We start from the raw sequence: 20,323 nt of genomic DNA on the forward strand, positions 1-20,323 counted from the left end.
GATTTATTTTTGGACTGACTGGTTGTGAGATGATGTAGGATTGTGTTGATGCAGTATAGGAAAACAAGTTGAAAAATGATCACTCTCTGAAGTTTGCAGTACGGAGCACACTCATTTTGTGCGACCACAAAGGCCTTTGTGTGGGGGCAAGAAATCAATGCGGACCGCAGAAGTGATTTGACAAAAGTAGGAAGTTTCTGAAGTTTTCCACCGCGGTCGCATTGCATTTTATGCGGTCCGTCGTGGTCCACTGTGGCCGCACTAGATTTCTTGCGGTCCGCAGTGGCCAATCTTTTATTGCTTCATGTTTCTGAGCACCATGGGCCGCGGTGACATTTTGTGCGGTCCGCGGTAGGTAGGTGAGCTGGGGACCAGGACCTTTTTCTATAAATAGGACCTGAGGTCCTCATTTCAAACTTTTCGATCTTTTTACTCTCAAAGCCTAAAAACAAAAAAGTACTGTCATCACACTCATTGCACGAAATTAATTGCTAAGACACATCAATCTTCAGTAAATCTCATTTGTGATAACATTAATTCCTTCTCAGTTGTTAATTTTGTTGTTTTCTTTGAATTTTTATTTTTCTCAGTTCTTCTTCCTTCCCTTCCCGTTTTCGTTCAGTCTTGTCGCATAGGCTAGTTAAATTCCGTTTTACTTAGGAATAATTAGTTAAAACACTGAGGCAACACCTAGGGTATTATCAATAGGTAAATATTTGGACTAAAAATGAGCAAAACTTGAACCCTAGGTTGGCGCTGATGCTGGGCACTCAGTGCGGACCGCGGTGGAATTTGTGCGGTCTGCGGTGCCCCTGTGTGGTCTGCAATGCCATTTTGTGCGGACTACAGTGTACTAGGTTCTAAATACTGACATTTGAGGATTGCGGCCGCAATGGATTTTGTGTGGACCGTGGTGCCTCAATGCGGACCGCAATGCCATTTTGTGCTGTCCACGATGCATAGTTTCAGAGAGCGGGTAGTCTGAACCCCACATCTGTGCGGACCGTAATGGATTTTGTGCGGTCCGGGGTAGCCTCTTTGCGGCCGCACCTCATTTTGTGCAGTCCACAGTCTGCAACTTTTAACTATCTGCATTATTTTTCCTGCAATTCTGAGTTTCATTGTTTCTACTAATACTAACAAAGCAAAAATAAATGTTGATTGCAAACAATAGTGAAATCACGAGGCAAAGATGGTAAACAATCAGGAAGAGGAGAGTCCTCCCATGGTAGGGGACAAGGAATGATAAGATTGACCCCACAAGTCCGACAAAACATAAAGAACATAAGGAGGATCATAAGAGCTGCAGACAGAGCTATTGACCAGTCGGGGAGTGAGTATGAGCCTTCCCAGGAGGCATCTTCAGACTCCGTGCCCGAGTATGTTCCTGACTGGCTGGAGAGGAACAGGTTGAGGGATACACCTCCAGGCTCTCCTACTGCCCAAGCATCAGTACGTATATCTTTTGAGTCGTCTGAGGGCTCAGCTGCCGGCAGTGCAAATAAATACTCTATCTCTCATACAACTTCACTATCCAGAGAGGGTCCAGTAGCTGAAGAAGGGGAAGAAGTAGAAGGGGGTGAGCCCCAAGTAGGTAGGGTAGAGAGGACTAAAAATTCGGAGTCCTGGCAGGACTGGTTTGTGAGTAAGGTTGCATACCACAAGTTTAGAGAGTGGTGGCCCGAGAAGAAATTAATACATGAGCGTAAAATCATCACTCGAGACCTATTGCCGCACAACTCTAATGTGTTGAGGCAGTTCAGACAGAGAGCTAGATGGGACTCCTTCGTAGGCCATGTGGAGGACGCCAATGAGCATTTAGTTAAAGAGTTCTACATAAATGTGGCCTACATCAAAAAGGGTACCACAGTCACCAAAGTGCGGAACTTGAAGGTGAAATTTGAAGGCAAGACCATAAATGACTACCTGGTCTTCACGGAGGAGGATGAGTCCTTGTACTTGGAGAAGATGGAATTGGGTGAGGAAGCTCGTCCTTGGTTGGCAGAGTACCTAGTAATCCCAAGTACCACCCCCGATTGGTTGACTACGGGAGTGAAAATCTTGAGGAGAACTTTGAATTTTGAGGCTAAGGGGTGGGAGAAATTTGTGTGCAGCAGGCTAGACCCCACCACCCACAACAACTCACTCCCTATTCACCGGGCGATTTTGGTAGCATCTATCATGGCGGGGTACCCGATTAACGTCGGGAATGTGATGTCCTGGGTTATTACACGGGTAGTGAATGAATGTGACAGATCTTATCCCTTCCCCAACTTCCTGACCATCCTAGATGTGGAAAAGCAGAAGTTTGATATGAAAGTGAAGGCGAAGGCACATTTCTCATGGTATAGCCTACAGGGTGATGACAACCCTAAGATCAAGCACTTCAAGGGCAAAGCCACTACTTCGACTGGCCAGTCTGAAGAGCCAGTAGTGGTAATGACTCCTACTCAGCCTCCTTCCGCCTCAGCAAACATGGCCCCAGGTCCTTCCCCTTCTATAGCTCCAGAGATACCCTCCTCCACCGCATACCCATTGATTGCCCATCACCTGAGCCAGGCCCTCGCCAGCATCAACAATTGGATGCAGACAGCTACTTCTAAGCTGTCTGTACTATCTACCACGGTGGCAGCTCAGTCAGCACCTCCTCCTCCACAGGTCCCACAGTCCATTGAGGACACTTTCAAGGAGCTTCTGGACAACCAGAAGAAGATCCTAGAGAACCAAAAATTGCTTACGGACGTTGTTGATTCACATGGAAAGGCACTCAAGGAACTTCCTAGGGAGGCGAAGAAAATGAGGAAGACTCGGGCTTCAAAAGAGTTAGTGAAGGAGCTACGGGTCAAGGTTGAGAGGTTGAAGGAAGATCACCTACCTTTAGATTTGCTATTGTATGACCCTGCACCAACAGTGCAGCCCCAGCCACAGTAGGAGTCCGAGAGGCCACCCAAGAGGAATAGGGTGATTCTCCAGTCTGATGATGCGGTTATACAGTTGGAAGACCCGTAGGGAGGTTCCTCCAGCCAGCCCCAGGACTCAGTCTAGGTCCAGGCCCAGGTCCTAGCAGAGCCAGTCACAGTTTCCCGAGCAGACAGAGGACCTAGGGACCTAGACTCAGGATCCCATGCAGACGGAGGACCCATAGGGAGTTTCTTTATCCTCTCTCCTCTATTTTTGTGCTTATTTTGGTTAGTTAGCATTGAGGACAATGTCAGCTTTCATTTGAGGGGGTAGCCTATTTAGATATTTGGATGATTGTACATATGATAGTATTTTATGCTTTCTTTACTTTTTATCTTTGGTATATATATAATTTTAGCATTTCATTGTACTTTTCGTACTTTTTACTTTGGGTCTGTATATAAAAGTAACGTTCTTATGTATATATTCATTCCCCCTATTGTATATTCGATTAAATCCCTTCTTGTACATATTCATTTTACTTTTCGTATTTTTCCTTTCTTAGCTTCTTATTTTATGTTCGTAGCTTCTTGTTTTGAGTTTTTGCAATAAGCCTTTGGTTTTCTTAATGCCACGGTTCTTTCCAAAGGTGGAATTTGTGTGAACCGGGTGGCTCTTCCCGATGATGGATGGCATAACAACCTTCTTAAGGGTTTGAGTCTGTTTTCTTTTTGCTTTTCAGTAGTTAGTTGGTAAGGGTGCCTCAAGCAAAGCTTCACTTGGGCCTAACACATTTGCCTTTGATCCAATGGTAAAAAATAAATCGTTCTGTATAGGATGGTGAAAGTTGTGACCTTGAGACTCTTGTGTTAGCCGATAATCATCAAGTGGTTTTTTGGGACCATTGTGTGCTCAAATCTTATCTAAAGTTGTTATGGGCCCCCGACTCTGTGTCTTTAGCAATCCCATAGCTGTATGGTAAGAATTTGAATTACAAATCCAAGTCCCGAGCCATTGGTCTAGAACTTGCCTTGAATGTTTGTCTAGGTGAAATCCTAAGTGTAATTTGACTTGAGACGTGATTATAGGCTCTCCTTGATCCGAATGATATCTTGAACACTATAAGTTTGGGGGGAGAGATGAGGATTGCAACAAAGTGGTAAAAGATACAAAATGAAGAAAAGGAAAGGCAATGAAAAAGAAAGAAAATCAAAAAGACAAAAAGAATGTTCAATGTAGAAAAGAATGAAGGGATTCAATAAAAGTAAAGAATGAAAGGTGTGGAAAGTTGAGAAAGGAGAAAAGACTTGAAATGAACAAGAAAGAGTGATAGTGTGTCTCTCTAACCCCTTAGAAAGAAGTGAAATGACTTAAAAAGTCAAGTGAATGTGTGCCAAAATGAAGCAAAAGAAGTGCTAAAGGGAAGATGGAACCTACTTAGACCAAACATTTCTTACCCTGAACCAAAAGCCTTCACTATGTTTCCACAAAAGCCCTATATGATCTTGAGTTGAATGAAGCTTACATTAGTAGTGACTCACATAAGGGGCAAGCATATGGTACTTAGAGCCGGACTTGTGACTTTTCTTTGAGAGAGATGAGTGTATTTCCATTAACCTCATTCTGAGTGCTACGATCTTAAAGGTGAGGTTTGCTTAGGGAGAGTCGAGGATGTGCGCGTTTGGGTTCCATAATGACCAAAGTAATAGAAAGAGTTTCTTTGATGTGTTGAGTCAACTCTTGATGCTCTTGTGTCGCACTAAATCCATGGTGTCTAAAAGAGTGAATGTTGTTAATGATTCATTTGAATTGAGGGCAATTGTTAGTCCCAATTGATGCTAGATGAGGTCACTTTAGGTCAGCTGAATTTTCTTGGATTTACTCTTATGGGGTGGGTATTATTTTGTTTGCTTGAGGACAAGCAAAAGTTTAAGTTTGGTGGAGTTGATAACTAGGAATTATGATGCATTTTACACTCCTTCTTACTTAAGTTTTGATTAGAAATGTGTACAAAATAGTCCCAAAGGCTCACATGTTGTACTTGATTCGAGGGTTTGGTCAACAAGGTGACAATTTGTCAAAACCAACTCAAAAAGGAGTGAAACATGCACAAGTACCAAGAACAAGTCCAACCTCAGTATAACAGGACCAATGCAGCCGCACTCCATTCTGTGCGGTCTGCAAAGAGGAGGTTCAAAGAGCGCTCATTTCAGGCAGCCAAGTAATGCGGCCGAAGCATTTCATGTGGATCGCATTAACTTCATTGCTCCGTACTTGACTTTGTGCGGTCCGCAAAGCCCAAGTTCAGAGAGTGCCAAGTTGGAGGAATATTTACAATGTGGTCCGTGGTCCATTTTGTGCGGGCGGCAACAGAAGCCACTGCGGCCGCGGTGCATTTTGTGCAACCCGCAGTGGCCAAGTTCAGAGAGTAGATGCTTCAGTCAAGAGCCTTAATGCGGCCGCACTCGATTTTGTGCGGTCCGCACTAGTCCCGCCGGGGTATTTTGTCCAGAATTTTTGGCCCAGTATAAATAATTTCTTTTCCCATTTTTAGGTCATCAGTTGTATTCTAAACAGCAGTTGCGCTCGTGAATAGTGCTCTTTTACCATTTTGAGTAATTTTACATTAGTTTCATCATTGAATCTTCAAGTTTTATCTAGTAATTAAATATTATGGGTTTTTCTTCAACTATTTCTTTGTTTTCTTCTATAATCATGAGTAGCTAGACCCATAAGCTAGGGTTATGGCTCAAACCTAGTATGGGTAATTGATGGGTCTTGTGTTTTAAGGCTTGAATGTTTATGTGTGTTTGATATTTGGACTAATTTATGGTTTAAATGTTGAATTAGTGGTTGCAAATACTAGTTTATGCCTAGTTGACTTTGCCTCTTCTTGAGAAAAAGAGCCTAAGTCTATGAAATTGGTCCAACAAGGAATTGGGGCGTATTGAAGAGATCGATAGCCACAATTAAAGGGTTAAACCTAGAGATAGTAATACCCGACTTGAACCTCTATTGCTTGCACAAATTATCATACCCAATTGGTCTTGAGAAAGTCAATTAGGGCAAAATCACTCGAACTACCTAGAGGTATAGAGGTGAGTAGAATCGTGTAATGGATATATCGTAATCCTCAAATATGACAACCTAGACTTAGACTCGAGAACCCGTCAAGTATCCACCTAGGAGAAAGTCACTTCGCTAGTGCCTTTTAACCATTTAGACAACCTTTAATAGTTTACTCTTAGCTTAACTTAGCTCAATTAGCATCTTCGTAGTATAAAATTAAAGTAATATCAAAACCAACTATGTTTAAAAGTGCAATTAGGAACAACTACGCAACTCCAATTTAGATAGAAGCTCAACTCCAATCTCTAGCTCCCTGTGGAAATCGATTCCGACCTTCTCGGGTAAAAGTTGCTTCGACCACTCTTGCTACTTTGTAGTAGTACAGGGTTGGCCTCGATCAGCTGCCGACAAACTGTTTTCTATTATCACATGCAATTTCAGACGGTATCCCGAATCGACATATGATATGGTCCCAAATGAAGTCGATGACTTCTTTTTCCCTGATATTCTAGTAGGCATGTGCTTCAACCCACTTAGAAAAATAGTCAGCCATAAATAAACAAATTGAGGCTTACCTGGTGATGATGGAAGATGGCCGATGATGTCCATCCCCCACTTCATGAACGGCCATAGGGACAAAACTGAATGCAGCAGCTCCTCGGGTTGGTGAATCATCGGAGCATGCCTTTGACATTTATCACATTTTTGCACAAACTCCTTTGCATCCTTTTCCATATCAATCCAGTAATAGCCGGCTCAGATTACATTTTGAACCAGTGATTCGGTGCCCGAGTGGTTCCTACATGTGCCTTCATAGACTTCCCTCAAAACATACTCGGTATCACCCGGTCCCAGACATATCTCTAGCGGACTGTCGAACATCCTCCTGAGTAAAGTTCTATCTTCGGACAAGCTAAATCGGGTTGCCTTCGTACGCAGGGCCTTCGATTCCTCTGGATCTGAAGGAAGTATTCCATTCTTCAAATAATCTATGTACTTGTTTCTCCAATCCCAAGTCAAGCTTGTGAAATTTTTCTCAGCATGGCCTTCTTCGACCACTGACCTCATGAGTTGTACAACAGCCCCTGAATTGTGTTCGTTGTCTTTGACTGATGAGCCTAGGTTTGCGAGGGCATCAGCTTCTCTATTTTGATCTCGTGGCACATGTTGCAAATTCCATTCTTTGAACTGGCGTAGAGTTACTTGTAGCTTGTATAAGTACCTTTGCATTCGTTCTTCCCGAACTTCAAAGGTTCCGTTAATTTGATTCACAACGAGGAGGGAGTTGCATTTGGCTTCGATCACCTTTGCTCCCAAGCCTTTGGCTAGTTCGAGACTTGCAATCATGGCCTCATATTAGGCCTCGTTGTTAGTCAATTTTACAGTGCTAATAGATTGTCTAACCACGTTACCTGCGGGCGATTTTAGCACGATGCTGAGTCCGGACCCTTTTACGTTCGAAGCAGCGTCTGTAAAGAAGGTCCAGATCCCCGAAGATGTACCCGAATTGACTAACAATTCTCTTTCAACCTCGGGTACTAGGGTCGGTGTGAAGTCTGTCAAGATTTTAGACTTGATGGTTGTTCGGGGTCAATACTCAATATCGTACCCGCTGAGTTCCACGACCATTTGGCCAATTGCCTCGAAAGCTCGGGTTTATGCAAAATATTTCGAAGGGGATACGTTGTTACAACATTATGGGATGACATTGAAAATATGGTTTTAATTTCCTAGAGATGCTTATCAAAGCGAACGCTTACTTTTCTTAATGAGGATACTTAGTTTCGGCCTCACCTAAGGTCCGACTAACATAATAGATAGGGAATTGTGTACCTTGTTCTTCTCAGACCAGGACTCCACTTACTACTATCTCTGAGACTGCCAAGTACAAGTAAAGTTGTTTGTCCACTTTCAGGGTATGAAGCAGTGGTGAGCTCGATAAATACCGCTTTAGTTCCTCCAAGGCCTGCTGGCATTTTGGGTTCCATGCAAAATTACTCTTCTTCTTAAGCAGTGAGAAGAATAGGTGACTCCTATATGAGGATCTCGAAATGAAGCGCCTAGGGCGGCTCTGTGCCCCGTTAACCTCTGCATGACCTTTACATTATCTAGGACCGTGTCGATAGCTTTGATTTTATCAGGGTTGACCTCAATTCCCCGATTGGACACCATGAAGCCAAGAAACTTGCCCGAGCCAACCCCGAACGCGCACTTTTCTGGTTGAGCTTCATATTGTACTTCCTCAGTATATCGAAAGTTTCCTGCAAATGCTTCAAATGGTCCTCTACTCGCAGGGACTTAACTAGCATGTCCTAAATATAAACTTCCATAGATTTCCCTATTTGTTGTTCGAACATTCGATTTGCTAGGCGTTGATAGGTTGCCCTAACATTTTTTAGTCTGAATGACATTACATAATAACAGTAGGTGCCATACTTAGTGATAAACGAGGTCTTTTCCTAGTCCTCCGGGTTTATCTGTATTTGGTTGTACCTGGAGTAGGCATCGAGAAAATTGAGAGTCTCATGGCCGGCTATGGCATCAATCATACAATCGATGTTAGGCAAAGGAAAAGAATCCTTGGGCATTCTTTATTAAGGTTTTTATAATCTACACATATTCTAAGTTTGTGTCCCTTCTTAGGGACTACTACTACATTCGCTAACCATTTGAGATATTTTACTTCCCGAATGGATCCTATTTAAGAAGTTTGGTTACCTCATCTTTGATGAAAGCATGTTTTACCTCGGATTGAGGCCTCATTTTTTTGTTTCACCAGGAGGAACTTCAGGTCCAAGCTTAGTTTATAAGTAGTGATATCCGGTGGGATCCCTGTCATATCGAGATGGGACCAGATAAAACAATCCATATTAGCTTTAAGAAATTGAATAAGTTTTTTCCTGAGCTCAGGGGTTAACCCCGTGTTCAGGTATACTTTCGATCGGGCAGATGCTCGATCAATACGATTTGTTCTAGCTCTTCAACCGTTAATTTTGTGGAGTCAAAATCATCGGGGATTATGAAGGATCGATGTATCATATAGTCATCATCCTCATAAGTTCCATGCTCCTCCGATTGGGTCGAGGCTGATGATTGTGGTTGCTATTTGGCCTCCTGTTTTCCCTTTGAATCTGATCCCTTTACTGATGAAAGTGCCAATATCGGTATCACTTCATCGATTGCGAACATCTCTTTGGCTGCTAGTTGTTCCCCGTACACTATTTTGATTCCCTCCGATGTCGGGAACTTCAGAACTTGGTGAAGGGTCGAGGGTACTACCCTCATATTATGGATCTAAGGCCTTCTGAGAAGTGCGTTGTACATCATGTCACCCTCGATCATATGGAACTTTGTTTCTTGGATGGTCCCGGCCACGTTTACTGGCAAAATAATTTCACCTTTGGTGGTTTCGCTTGCCATGTTGAAGCTACTAAGTACTCGAGTTGCGGGCACAAATTTGGTGTTGTAGGCCGAGCTATTCTACGACTTTGACCGAATAAAATTGGTCGAGCTACCTAGATCAATCAAAACACGTTTAACTTGAATTATACTCATAAGGACAGATATTACCAGTGCATCATTGTGGGGTTGTTCGATCCCTTCTGCATCCTCGTCATTGAAAGACAAGGTCTCTTCTGGTAATTAGTCCTGAGTTTCTTCTCCCTTGTGATTGTCACTTTGGTGCATTTAAATACCGATTCTTGAGGAAAATCGACCCTTCCAACGATCATATGAATCACGTTTGTGGCTCTTCTTTCTCCTTCTGTGTGTTTGAATCTCTATTTTTGAAGTGATTCTTGGCCCGATTGCTTAAGAATTCTCGAAGGTGCCCCTCGTTGAACAATTGGGCTACTTCCTCCCTTAGTTGTCTACAATCTTCTGTTTTATGACCATGGGTGCCATGATACTTGCATATTTTGTTGGGGTTTCTCTAGGCCGGATTGGTCTACAGAGGTAGAGGCCATCTAGCATCCTTGATACGTTCGATGGCTGATACGATGGTTGATGCATCTACACTGAAGTTATATTCCGACAATAGTGGAGCTTCTTTGGGCCCGGCATCCCTGTCAAAACCACCCTTGCTCATGAGTCCCTGTGGACTTTGACTTTGATCATTTTTCCTCTCATTCCGTGCAAAATTTCGTCCAAACCTGCTGCCTCTATGATCTCTGTTATACGATTGATATCGATCTCTATTTGACCTTGGCTATCGATCGATATCCCTCTTGATTCTATCCACGGGCCTGTTAGGATAAACTGACCTAGAAGGAGTCCCCAGATGATCATCCTCGACCCTGATCTTCGATTGATATCGATTATATACATCGACCTAAGTGACAGCTGGATACTCGAACAAATTTTGCTTCAACTGCTATGAAGCTATGGAACTCCGAACGTTGAGACCTTGAGTGAATGCTGGAATAGCCCAATCGTCGGTGACCGGTGGAAAATCCATTCTCTCCATTTGGAACCGAGATACGAATTCTCTGAGCATCTCGTTATCTTTCTACCTTACCTTGAAAAGGTCCTTTCTTGTTGCAACCTTAATGGCTCTAGCTTGCACCTTTACAAAACAATCTGCAAGCATAACAAACAAATCAATAGAATTAGGAGGTAAATTATGATAAGTCATTTTCTTTGATGGCGCAGGTATAGTAGGTGACGTGTTCATTTGGATCATTCTTCCTGTTATACCTAAGAATCTCGGACATGCGAAACTTCTTGGGGATTGGCTTCGGAGCCGCAATTGGGGGGAAGGATTTTTGCACAAACTTTTTAGAATCTAGTCCTTTCAATATCGGAGGTGCCCCCGGGATTTGGTCGACCCTGGAGTTATAGGTTTCCACCTTCTTATCATTTTCCTCGATCTTATTTTCTCCTGTCTCGATCCGCTTCGTCAAATCTTCGAGCATTTTTAGGATAGCGGGATTTGTGTCTGATTCCTTCTTATTCGATTTTTTCGAAGTTGATTCGACCTTGTGCACAATTTCTTGGGACGACTCAATTTCGACCCTGCTCGGCGTGTGGTTTTGATTTTGGAGCTGAGCTATTGCTGCCTGCTAGGCCTGCAACATTTCGAAGATTACCCGTAGGCTAATTCCGCCATCTACACCGCTATACACACTCTGAGTAGCTGATTGGGTACACCCGCGAACACTGATTTTGGGATCGATGGTCACATTTCCATTGATGGCTACATGTGAACTGATGTCGATTGGGTCAGCAGCCGGACGGTGGGCGCTAAATTGTTTACCTTTAAAATTGGACAACAATTAAACTTATAAGTAGTTTTAAGGATATGCGATTTCACTTGGCACAAATTGAGAAATATAAGAATTAATGTTAGAAATTAACTGTAAAATAAAGCAAACCAATATAATGAACAGTTATGGCCTTCGATCTAGATCGCCCTCGAACCAACAGAGTATGCTAACAAAGAGTATGACCTGAACAACGGAGCTTAAGAGAGAAAATGTAATGTATTGCTTTGTTATGCGTGAATATCACCATTACAAAATGATTAGAACCTCCTTTATATAGTAGAGAAATTCTACTTATGGTACAATTCTAAATACAAAAGGAAATCCCATGATTGGCTAGATGTCCGGTCTTGACTTGATACGTGCTAAGATTCCCACCACGATCTTTGCCCGATCACGGATATCTCGGCCTTTTGTTATTCGGTTTAGCAGGCTTCCCTCGATCTTGCTCGGTCTCTATCTCACTTCGGTCTCGATCACGGCTGGTCTCGATCTCGATCGATCATCGACTCATGAGCTTAACAATCCATCTCCGTACCATGGTTCGATGCAATGTGAGGTCGAGCCTTGGTCTGCCATCCCGGTTCCGGTTAGCCATACAAAAATTAGGGAAACTCGATTCTGACCGTATATATACTACTATGTAGAAATGACACTAGGTACCATTTTAAAGCGCTGATATTTAGGAATTAGTCTAAAGTATTTTGAATTTTAATTTTGCAATTAAATTTTTTGGGACACAAATGTCGTGAACCTGAATTTAAATTTTTAGTTCAAAGTTTCAGGATAAAAAACGTACTAGCTAATCGCTAAACAATAGCCCTAAAAATAATTATTTGTGCATTTCCCCTCCCGCTATAGACTGATTCTCCAGCATGTCCATCATGGCTATTTATGTAAAGATCCCAAACTAATAGTTATTCAGCCCAACATTCAACAAATCAGAGAGCTTATGTTGAGTAGAAATGGTGCGTGATAACCATTTTTTAATATGGCATTTAGTTTTTGTCCAGTATTTTTAATGCTAAGCAAAAATAGCTATTACTCTATTAAAATTAATACGAAAAGATCTTTTTACCTTTTTTTCACGAGTGTTGTATAAATATTAAGGACATGGTGTCTTTAACATTTACACTGTACAGATAAAGTTGAGGACGCCATCTCCTTAATATTTACACTGCACATATGAAGTTAAGGACATGATGTCCTAAAATTTAACAACGGAAGGTGCAAATACATGACACTTTGTCCTTAATATTTATATAACATTCATGAAGTTAAGGACAGTATGTCCTTAATATTTACACAGCACTCATACAGTTAAGGACATTATGTCATTAACATTTACACTGCATACATGAAGTTGTATACCATGTCCTTAATATTTACACTGTACATATGAAGTTAAGGACATGAGGTCCTAAAGTTTAACAACAGAAGGTGTAAATACAAGTTAAGGACATTATGTCCTTAACATTTACACTGCACACATAAAGCTAATGACATTATGTCCTTAACATTTATACTGCACATATGAAGTTAAGGACATGATTTCCTAAAGTTTAACAATGGAAGGTGCAAATATATGACACTTTGTCCTTAATATTTACACAACATTCATAAAGTTAAGGACACCATGTCCTTAATATTTAAACAACACCCATGTCTAGTCATAGGCGGAGCTAAGATTTGAACCTTATGAGTTCGAGCTTATAATCCTTTTAAGTTATTAGGTTCTAAATTAATAATTTGTACGTATTTATCAAATTTTCTAATATAAATAGAGGGTTTGAATAAAAATTACTGGGTTCGGTCGAACCCGTAAATAGTGTGTTTAGTACAAGGGTATTTTTGTTCGGGCCGTTAAAAACTTATTAAGCACTGCTAAAGAGTAAATATATTCTAAACAGCGGCTAAAGAGTATTCTAATTAGTGGCTCTCTCTCCACTCCCCTCTCACGTTGACTCTTTTTCTTTTTTTTCTTTTTTGTTTTGTTTCGTCTCTCAGAAATAACCTCGATTCATTGATGTGAATTTATAACTGATAACTTGTCGAATTCGTACCAGTTAAGTTAGCTAAAACCCAATTTCCAATTCTTGGTGTTCCTCAGTTCATCACATGGCTGCCAATTTCTGGACTTCATCTCAATAGTATGTCAAAAATTTGCCATATTTCCTCTTCAATCATTCTTATTTCTTTGTTTTTTTAATTAATAAATAGTTTTTCGTTGTTTGCAGCAAAGAACTTCTGGATCCTGAAGAAGTAGACGTTGTGCATCAGCTAGATAAAGATAGAGGAATCACTCTCGATGATTTCAAGCTCGTCAAGTTGCATATGTCCAATTGTAATTCCCACAATTTTTTTGTGTGCGCGCGCGCGTTTTTTTTTTTTGGTTTTTTTTTTTTTGTGTGTGTGTATGTGGAGTTATTTAAATTAGATTTTACTGATGCAAATTGATATAAAGTATACAGCTTTTCTGATTAATTATTAATGTAAATTGACATAAAGTATACAGCTTTTCTAATTAATTTGAATTTGCAAGGGTTCCAATATGCAGAATTGCAGATACTGTATTATTATATCTGCTGAAGTAGACTGTCTGGTAGCCGTGGGATTGGAAATTTTAGGCAACAGAAATGGAAAAGTTCTGATTCATCTTATCTATTGTGATATCACAATGAAACATTTGTAACAAAAATCCAATAGAACAAAAATATTTGTCCCAAGGTAGCTAGGAAGAGAGCGAACAGTGAGAGATATAAGGTAGCCAGGAAGGAGGCGAAGATGGCAGTAATGGAGGCTAAGACGGCAACTTTTGCTCGTCTGTATGAGGAACTAGGGAACAAAGGAGGGGAGAAGAAGTTATTCCGACTCGCTAAGGTTAGAGAGAGGACGGCTCGGGATCTGCACCAAGTGAGGTGTATAAAAGATGATGACGGCAAAGTTTTGATGGGGGATGACCAGATTAAGAGGAGATGGCAGACCTACTTTCATAAACTTCTAAATGAAGAAGGGGATCAGGATATTGTGCTAGGTGAATTGAGGAATGCCAACAGCCCCCATGAATTAAGTTATTGTAGGGACATTGAGGACGATGAGGTCATGGAGGCAATCCGTAAGATGAGGAGGGGCAGAGCTACCGGGCCAGACGAAATTCCGGTTGAACTTTGGAGGTGTGTGGGTAGAGCAGGCTTGGAATGGTTTACTGGGTTGTTTAATGTTATATTCAAGACTAATAAGATGCCTGAAGAGTGGAGGTGGAGTACAATGGTTCCGTTGTATAAGAACAAAGACGATGTTCAGAGCTGTAACAACTATAGGGGTATCAAATTATTGAGTCATACCATGAAAGTCTGGGAAAGAGTGGTAGAAATGAGAGTGCGAAGGACGGTGTCTATTTCAGATAACCAGTTTGGGTTCATGCCGGGGCGATCTACCACAGAAGCTATCTACCTTATTAGGAGGATGATGGAACAATACAGGGATAAGAAGAAGGATCTCCACATGGTGTTTATCGATCTAGAGAAAGCGTACGACAGGGTTCCTAGGGAGGTCCTATGGAGATGCCTAGAGGTTAAAGGGGTCCCGGTTGACTACATTAGGGTGATTAAAGACATGTATGATTCCGGCCATTTTCCGGTTGTTACGGGGTTGCACCAAGGGTCTGCGTTCAGCCCTTTCCTATTTGCCCTGGTGATGGATGCCATAACATATCATATTCAAGGGGAGGTGTCATGGTGCATGCTATTTGCTGATGACATAGTCCTAATTGACGAGACACGACGCGGCGTCAACGAGAGGCTAGAGGTTTGGAGACATGCCCTTGAGTCTAAAGGTTTCAGGCTGAGCAGGACGAAGACGGAATACCTCGAGTGCAAATTTGGGGTCGAGCCGACGGAAGCAGGAGTGGAAGTGAGGCTCGACTCTCAAGTCATCCCTAAGAGGGGTAGTTTCAAGTACCTTGGGTCAGTTATTCAGGGGACCGGGGAGATCGACGATGATGTCACACATCGTATAGGGGTGGGGTGGATGAAGTGGAGGTTAGCAACGGGAGTCTTGTGTGACAAGAAAGTGTCACCGTTACTAAAAGGTAAGTTTTATAGAGCAGTGGTTAGGCCTGCTATGTTGTATGGGACCGAGTGTTGGCCGGTTAAAAATTCACACATCCAGAAGATGAAAGTAGCAGAGATGAGGATGCTGAGGTGGATGTGTGGGCATATAAGGATGGACAAGATTAGGAATGATGATATTCGAGAGAAGGTGGGTGTGGCCCCCATGGAGGACAAGATGCGGGAAGCAAGACTCAGATGGTTCGGGCACATTCAGAGGAGGAGCACTGATGCACCAGTGAAGAGGTGTGAGCGACTGGCTGTGGTGGGCACGAGGAGAGGTAGAGGGAGACCTAAGAAGTATTGGGGGAGGTGATCTGGCAGGACATGGCACGACTTAGGATTTCTGAGGACATGACCCTTGACAGGGAATTATGGAGGTCGAGCATTAAGGTTGTAGGTTAGGGGGAAGTTTGTGAATATTACTACAACGCACTAGAGGGAGACTAGCCATTTAGGAGTTAGACTTAGGATGCTACTGATCAGCTACTGATGCAGGGCTGTATCTGTTGATATTAGTATACCTTACATCCTTTTCGTATTTCCTATATTTCTTATATTGTTGTTATTTTGTTATTTTATGTTATGTATTTTATGTTATTTACTATGAGTCTATTGATAGTACTAATATATTGTCTCTTGTTGCTCTCTTGAGCCGAGGGTCTCCTGGAAACAGCCTCTCTGCCCCTCGGGGTAGGGGTAAGGTCTGCGTACATATTACCCTCCCCAGACCCCACTTGTGGGATTATACTGGGATGTTGTTGTTGTTGTTGTTATGTAATACTGGTCTTTTAGCACTCAGTTCCTATATCAATCTTGTACTAAAAATATGCATCTTTCTACATGACATGGCAAATTTGTTGATGTACACACTGGTACTTGCAGTTAAATTCAATTGTCTGGCATATCTACACATTACAGAAATAATTGAAACCTTCTGTATACCACTTGAGTGCCACTTATCCTTTCCTCATCATATTTGCATGACTTCAAATTTCTCAGAATTCTGCTTTACTTGTTTCTCTTTTATGTATATATGTCTGGTATCTTTGGCTGACTTGCAGAATCTTGTTATCAATCATAAACTTGCACTTGACAACTTAAATAACTTTTTCCTTCTTGTTAATTTCTCTGCTCCCTTGCAGATGTTGCAAGATTGGCTCAAAATGTGAAAGTGCGACAAAGGTCTGTTTTCTATGCTCATCTGCTTATAAAACTTTCTATTATAAGTAATAAACATTTCTTATGTTCTCTCTCATCATCATAGTTGTCTCTTTATGAGCATAATTTTCTCTGTTAGCTGAAAAATTGCAGTGCTATTTGGTTTGAGCAAAACATGTTTATTTGATGTTGTTACCATAGACATGGTCAATATTTGTTTAGACATCTAATTTTCCTGAAGGAAGACATATACTTCTCTATTTTTATGTGTAAATTTATCTATTCCATTGGTTGGATGCGAATAAGGTGGAGAATTTCACCTGACTGTTCTTTCTCAAAAGAAATAAAAAAACCACCTGAGTGTTTGTTATGTGTATCTGCTTAACTTTCACATAAGGGTACTGAGAGATATTTTATCCTAAATGTTTCATCAAGGAGAAATTTTAGCGACAGCTCAAAATAAGCATGAAACTGAATAATGCAAAATCCCTTGTTGCTGCTTCCAGCAATCTAGATATCTAATATGTGGTTAATTTACAGGGTTGTTGCTACCGCAGTTACGTACATGAGACGCGTATATGTCAGGTATATCGTGCTATCCCTGATAGTAGGACATTACACTATTTATTGTAAATCATTTACCTAATCAGGAAAGTACACTATTCATTGTACCTTCAGGGTGTCACTGTGAAGGGTAAACTACTTATATGTTTTAACTCAACAAGCCACCAACAAGACACAAATCCATATTGCTTTAAACCAATGAAATTTGATCAGCTAATGGTTCTTAAAGATATCGCGTAAATTCTTTGGCTTGCTTAAATGGATCATAAAAGAGGAAAAGTGAATTAGTCCTGCGAACAAAATGTAGAACTTAATGGAAAAACTCAGTGCAGTCAGTGAGAGAAAGTCTGAAGAGTCACTTCTCCTAAGCATTTCCTCACAGATATACGCAATCACCAGCTGCAGCCACTCAAATCGTGATTCATTATATTCTGGCAGAAACACATTATCGGAAAATGACTTTATATCCTGAAGAAATTAAGTAAACTAAATAAATAAGCTGATTCAGAAAGGTTATTGGATGGACCACTTTAGCTATTCTTACAGAAAATGGAGATATGTGTACGATATATCACATATGCACATAAATGACAAACCGTGAAGAAGTCATATACCTTCCTGTGTTACAAAAAGTTATCTTAAAAAGGTTGGACCAATTGTTTATTTGTATTCTGAATCCATGTGTTAACTGTTTCTTGGAATAGCAATCCAGGACCAAGTCATTCTAATTGGAAGGAGAATTCTTTAATTTGGACTCTATATCCTTTCCGTTTCAAAATTGAAACCTTTAAAGTCGCACTTATATTCTAGGGGCCTACTATTGCTTCGCCTTGAACCATTCTCTCTAATCATCTGTTTTCTTGTCCGTAGGAGAAGTATGACAGAGTATGATCCTCGTCTGGTTGCTCCAACTTGCTTGTATTTGGCATCAAAAGCAGAAGAAAGCACTGTGCAGGCCCGACTTCTTGTATTTTACATCAAGAAATTATGTAAGTACCACTGTGATTACAATAACCAAGTACTATTATGGTATCCTATTGTTACTACACGGAATACCGAATTTAGTTAATTTGTAATAGAAGATGTTGATTTTACTGATTGCTTATGCAGATTCGGATGAGAAGTATAAGTATGAAATAAAAGACATACTTGATATGGAGATGAAAGTTTTGGAAGCCCTAAACTATTACTTAGTTGTATATCATCCATATCGTTCATTATCACAGTAAGTATCTTGTAGATTATCTTAACATTCAAAACAAGAAAAAATCACCATCCATTTGCCAAATGATTCCCGATAACCCTCCTTCCCCCTCCTCTTGAGAAGAAGAATTTTATTCCTCCCCCCTATGCCCAAAGCAAATTATTGCCGAAGGTTTCCGTACTTCCGTAATAGTAATTGGTCTCCGCATTTAAGTATACTTTCTCAGGCCACAGCTTGCACCCCTAACATGCAGCAGAAAAATAGAATCTTAAACTTGGTTCATGTATTTTCACTATTTCACTAATGAAGGAGTTCTGGATATGAATGATAAGACTAGAGTAGATAGTTGTGTGTTAAAGTGTTTTTGCAGTCTCCAAGCAATCAAATTATAATCTTCCTTGTGTAGATGATCAATTTTTCTCAGTATAACTTGATTTTTAACTCAATTGGCAGGTTCCTTCAGGATGCCGGCATGAGCGATACAACTCAATTGACTTGGTAAGAAACTTTCAGAGGCCTTCATATCTTTGATTTCCAGTTGTGAAATTCACCAGATTACTGCAAAATATGACGTCCCATAATAGATATTTCCAAAAATCTACATTCTTGTTTTGTTTTGATAAGTCTGGAATTCTACTTAAATTCCAGGGGACTTGTAAATGACACCTATAAGATGGACCTAATTCTCATACATCCGCCACATTTGATTGCTTTAGCCTGCATATATATTGCAAGTGTGCTGAAAGATAAAGAAACTACTGCCTGGTTTGAGGAGCTTCGAGTTGATATGAATGTGGTATGTATGCAAACTCAAATCTGTGCCTGTGTTTTGAAATATAACCAGGAAAGACCGCCGTAGACTATCTCTTAAAAATCAGATTCCTATATTACAAAGTTGATACGGATAACCTTTAGCTTGACATGACATTATCTTATTTTGTTTTTTCTTGGTATGTGAATTGACATTATTTTCTACCCAAGTTTTCATAATTTACTTGTCATGTAGAGATGTACTTTTGTCACCATAAAGAAGATAAGAGAGGATTGATTTTGTTCTATATTGTTTTAGGATTTTCTCAACTCCTAGAACTTGCTTCATGTCATATGTACTTCGTTATGTCAAATGTGGGTGGTAAAACAGGTTGATAAGATAGTCTATGGTTAAATAAAACTTGATCTGTCACACGTCAAAATGATTTACATCTGGTGTTTAGGTGAGTGATGCAAAATGTCTCAAAGGCACTGATTCATGATATAATAATCAGATTGTTGCTCAAACAACCTGCCATGTTCCGACGAGTTTAAACAGCTTGGAGATTGACTATCCTAGATGAAGTTTCTTCCTAGCATCATCGTTTAACCAATTTCTCAATGTTGACAGGTGAAAAATATAGCAATGGAGATACTAGATTTTTATGACAGCCATAAATCGATCTCAGATGAGAGGGTAAATGCTGCAATGAGCAAGTTAGCTGGAAGGTAGTTGATACTGTGGCAGTGATCTAGCCTCCCGTTATCTCAACTTTGTTGTCTTGAGGTCTCTTATGTAAAACTTGTTTTCTTTTTTCGACCCAGGTGTTAAACAATTTGCACAATGGCCAACAGCTTCCAATGCAACTTCCAATTAAGAGATTCAAGAGTGGGAAGTCAAGCATCGGCGTTGTTAAATGACAAGCTTGATTACAGAGACAAATTCAGTGGGTCCAAAATTAGTGTGATCTTATTGTGTGTCGGGCTGCCTTTTTTTTTTTTTTTTTCATATGTAGACATAGTTGAGGTGGAAGCAATGGGTTAAGTGGAACTCACAAAATCCGCCCAAAACTCACCCCTGCATGATTTCTCGAGGAGACGAAAAGGAAAGAAGGTGCGGCTGCTTTGGACCAGCAACCACATGTAATAGGAATAAGTTGAATTTGATGCAACGCCACCTTAAGGTAAAAGGCATGAAAATATTAAACTCAGTAATGTGTGTTGCTTGAGCTGTATGATATCTTAAGTTCCTTTGCATTTACTAATGTAAAGTTCGGCACCTTTTCAGAGACTCAGCTATTCAT

At 40.7% G+C, this 20,323-nt stretch overlaps 1 protein-coding gene across 1 annotated transcript; it reads left to right on the top strand.

The window, feature by feature from the left end:
* Window positions 1-13,241: 13,241 nt before the first annotated feature.
* Window positions 13,242-20,308, top strand: LOC104235305 (cyclin-C1-2-like). Its single transcript, XM_009789040.2, has 10 exons — window positions 13,242-13,381; window positions 13,469-13,575; window positions 16,486-16,525; window positions 17,042-17,086; window positions 17,936-18,054; window positions 18,176-18,290; window positions 18,723-18,767; window positions 18,918-19,065; window positions 19,651-19,748; window positions 19,845-20,308. Exons 1-10 carry the CDS (start codon window positions 13,350-13,352, stop codon window positions 19,849-19,851), a joined length of 756 nt encoding a protein of 251 aa, XP_009787342.1. The 5' UTR covers window positions 13,242-13,349; the 3' UTR covers window positions 19,852-20,308.
* The last annotated feature ends 15 nt before the right edge of the window (window positions 20,309-20,323 follow it).

This window comes from Nicotiana sylvestris, chromosome 6 (genome assembly GCF_000393655.2).
Source record: "Nicotiana sylvestris chromosome 6, ASM39365v2, whole genome shotgun sequence".
NCBI classification, from domain to species: Eukaryota; Viridiplantae; Streptophyta; class Magnoliopsida; order Solanales; family Solanaceae; genus Nicotiana; species Nicotiana sylvestris.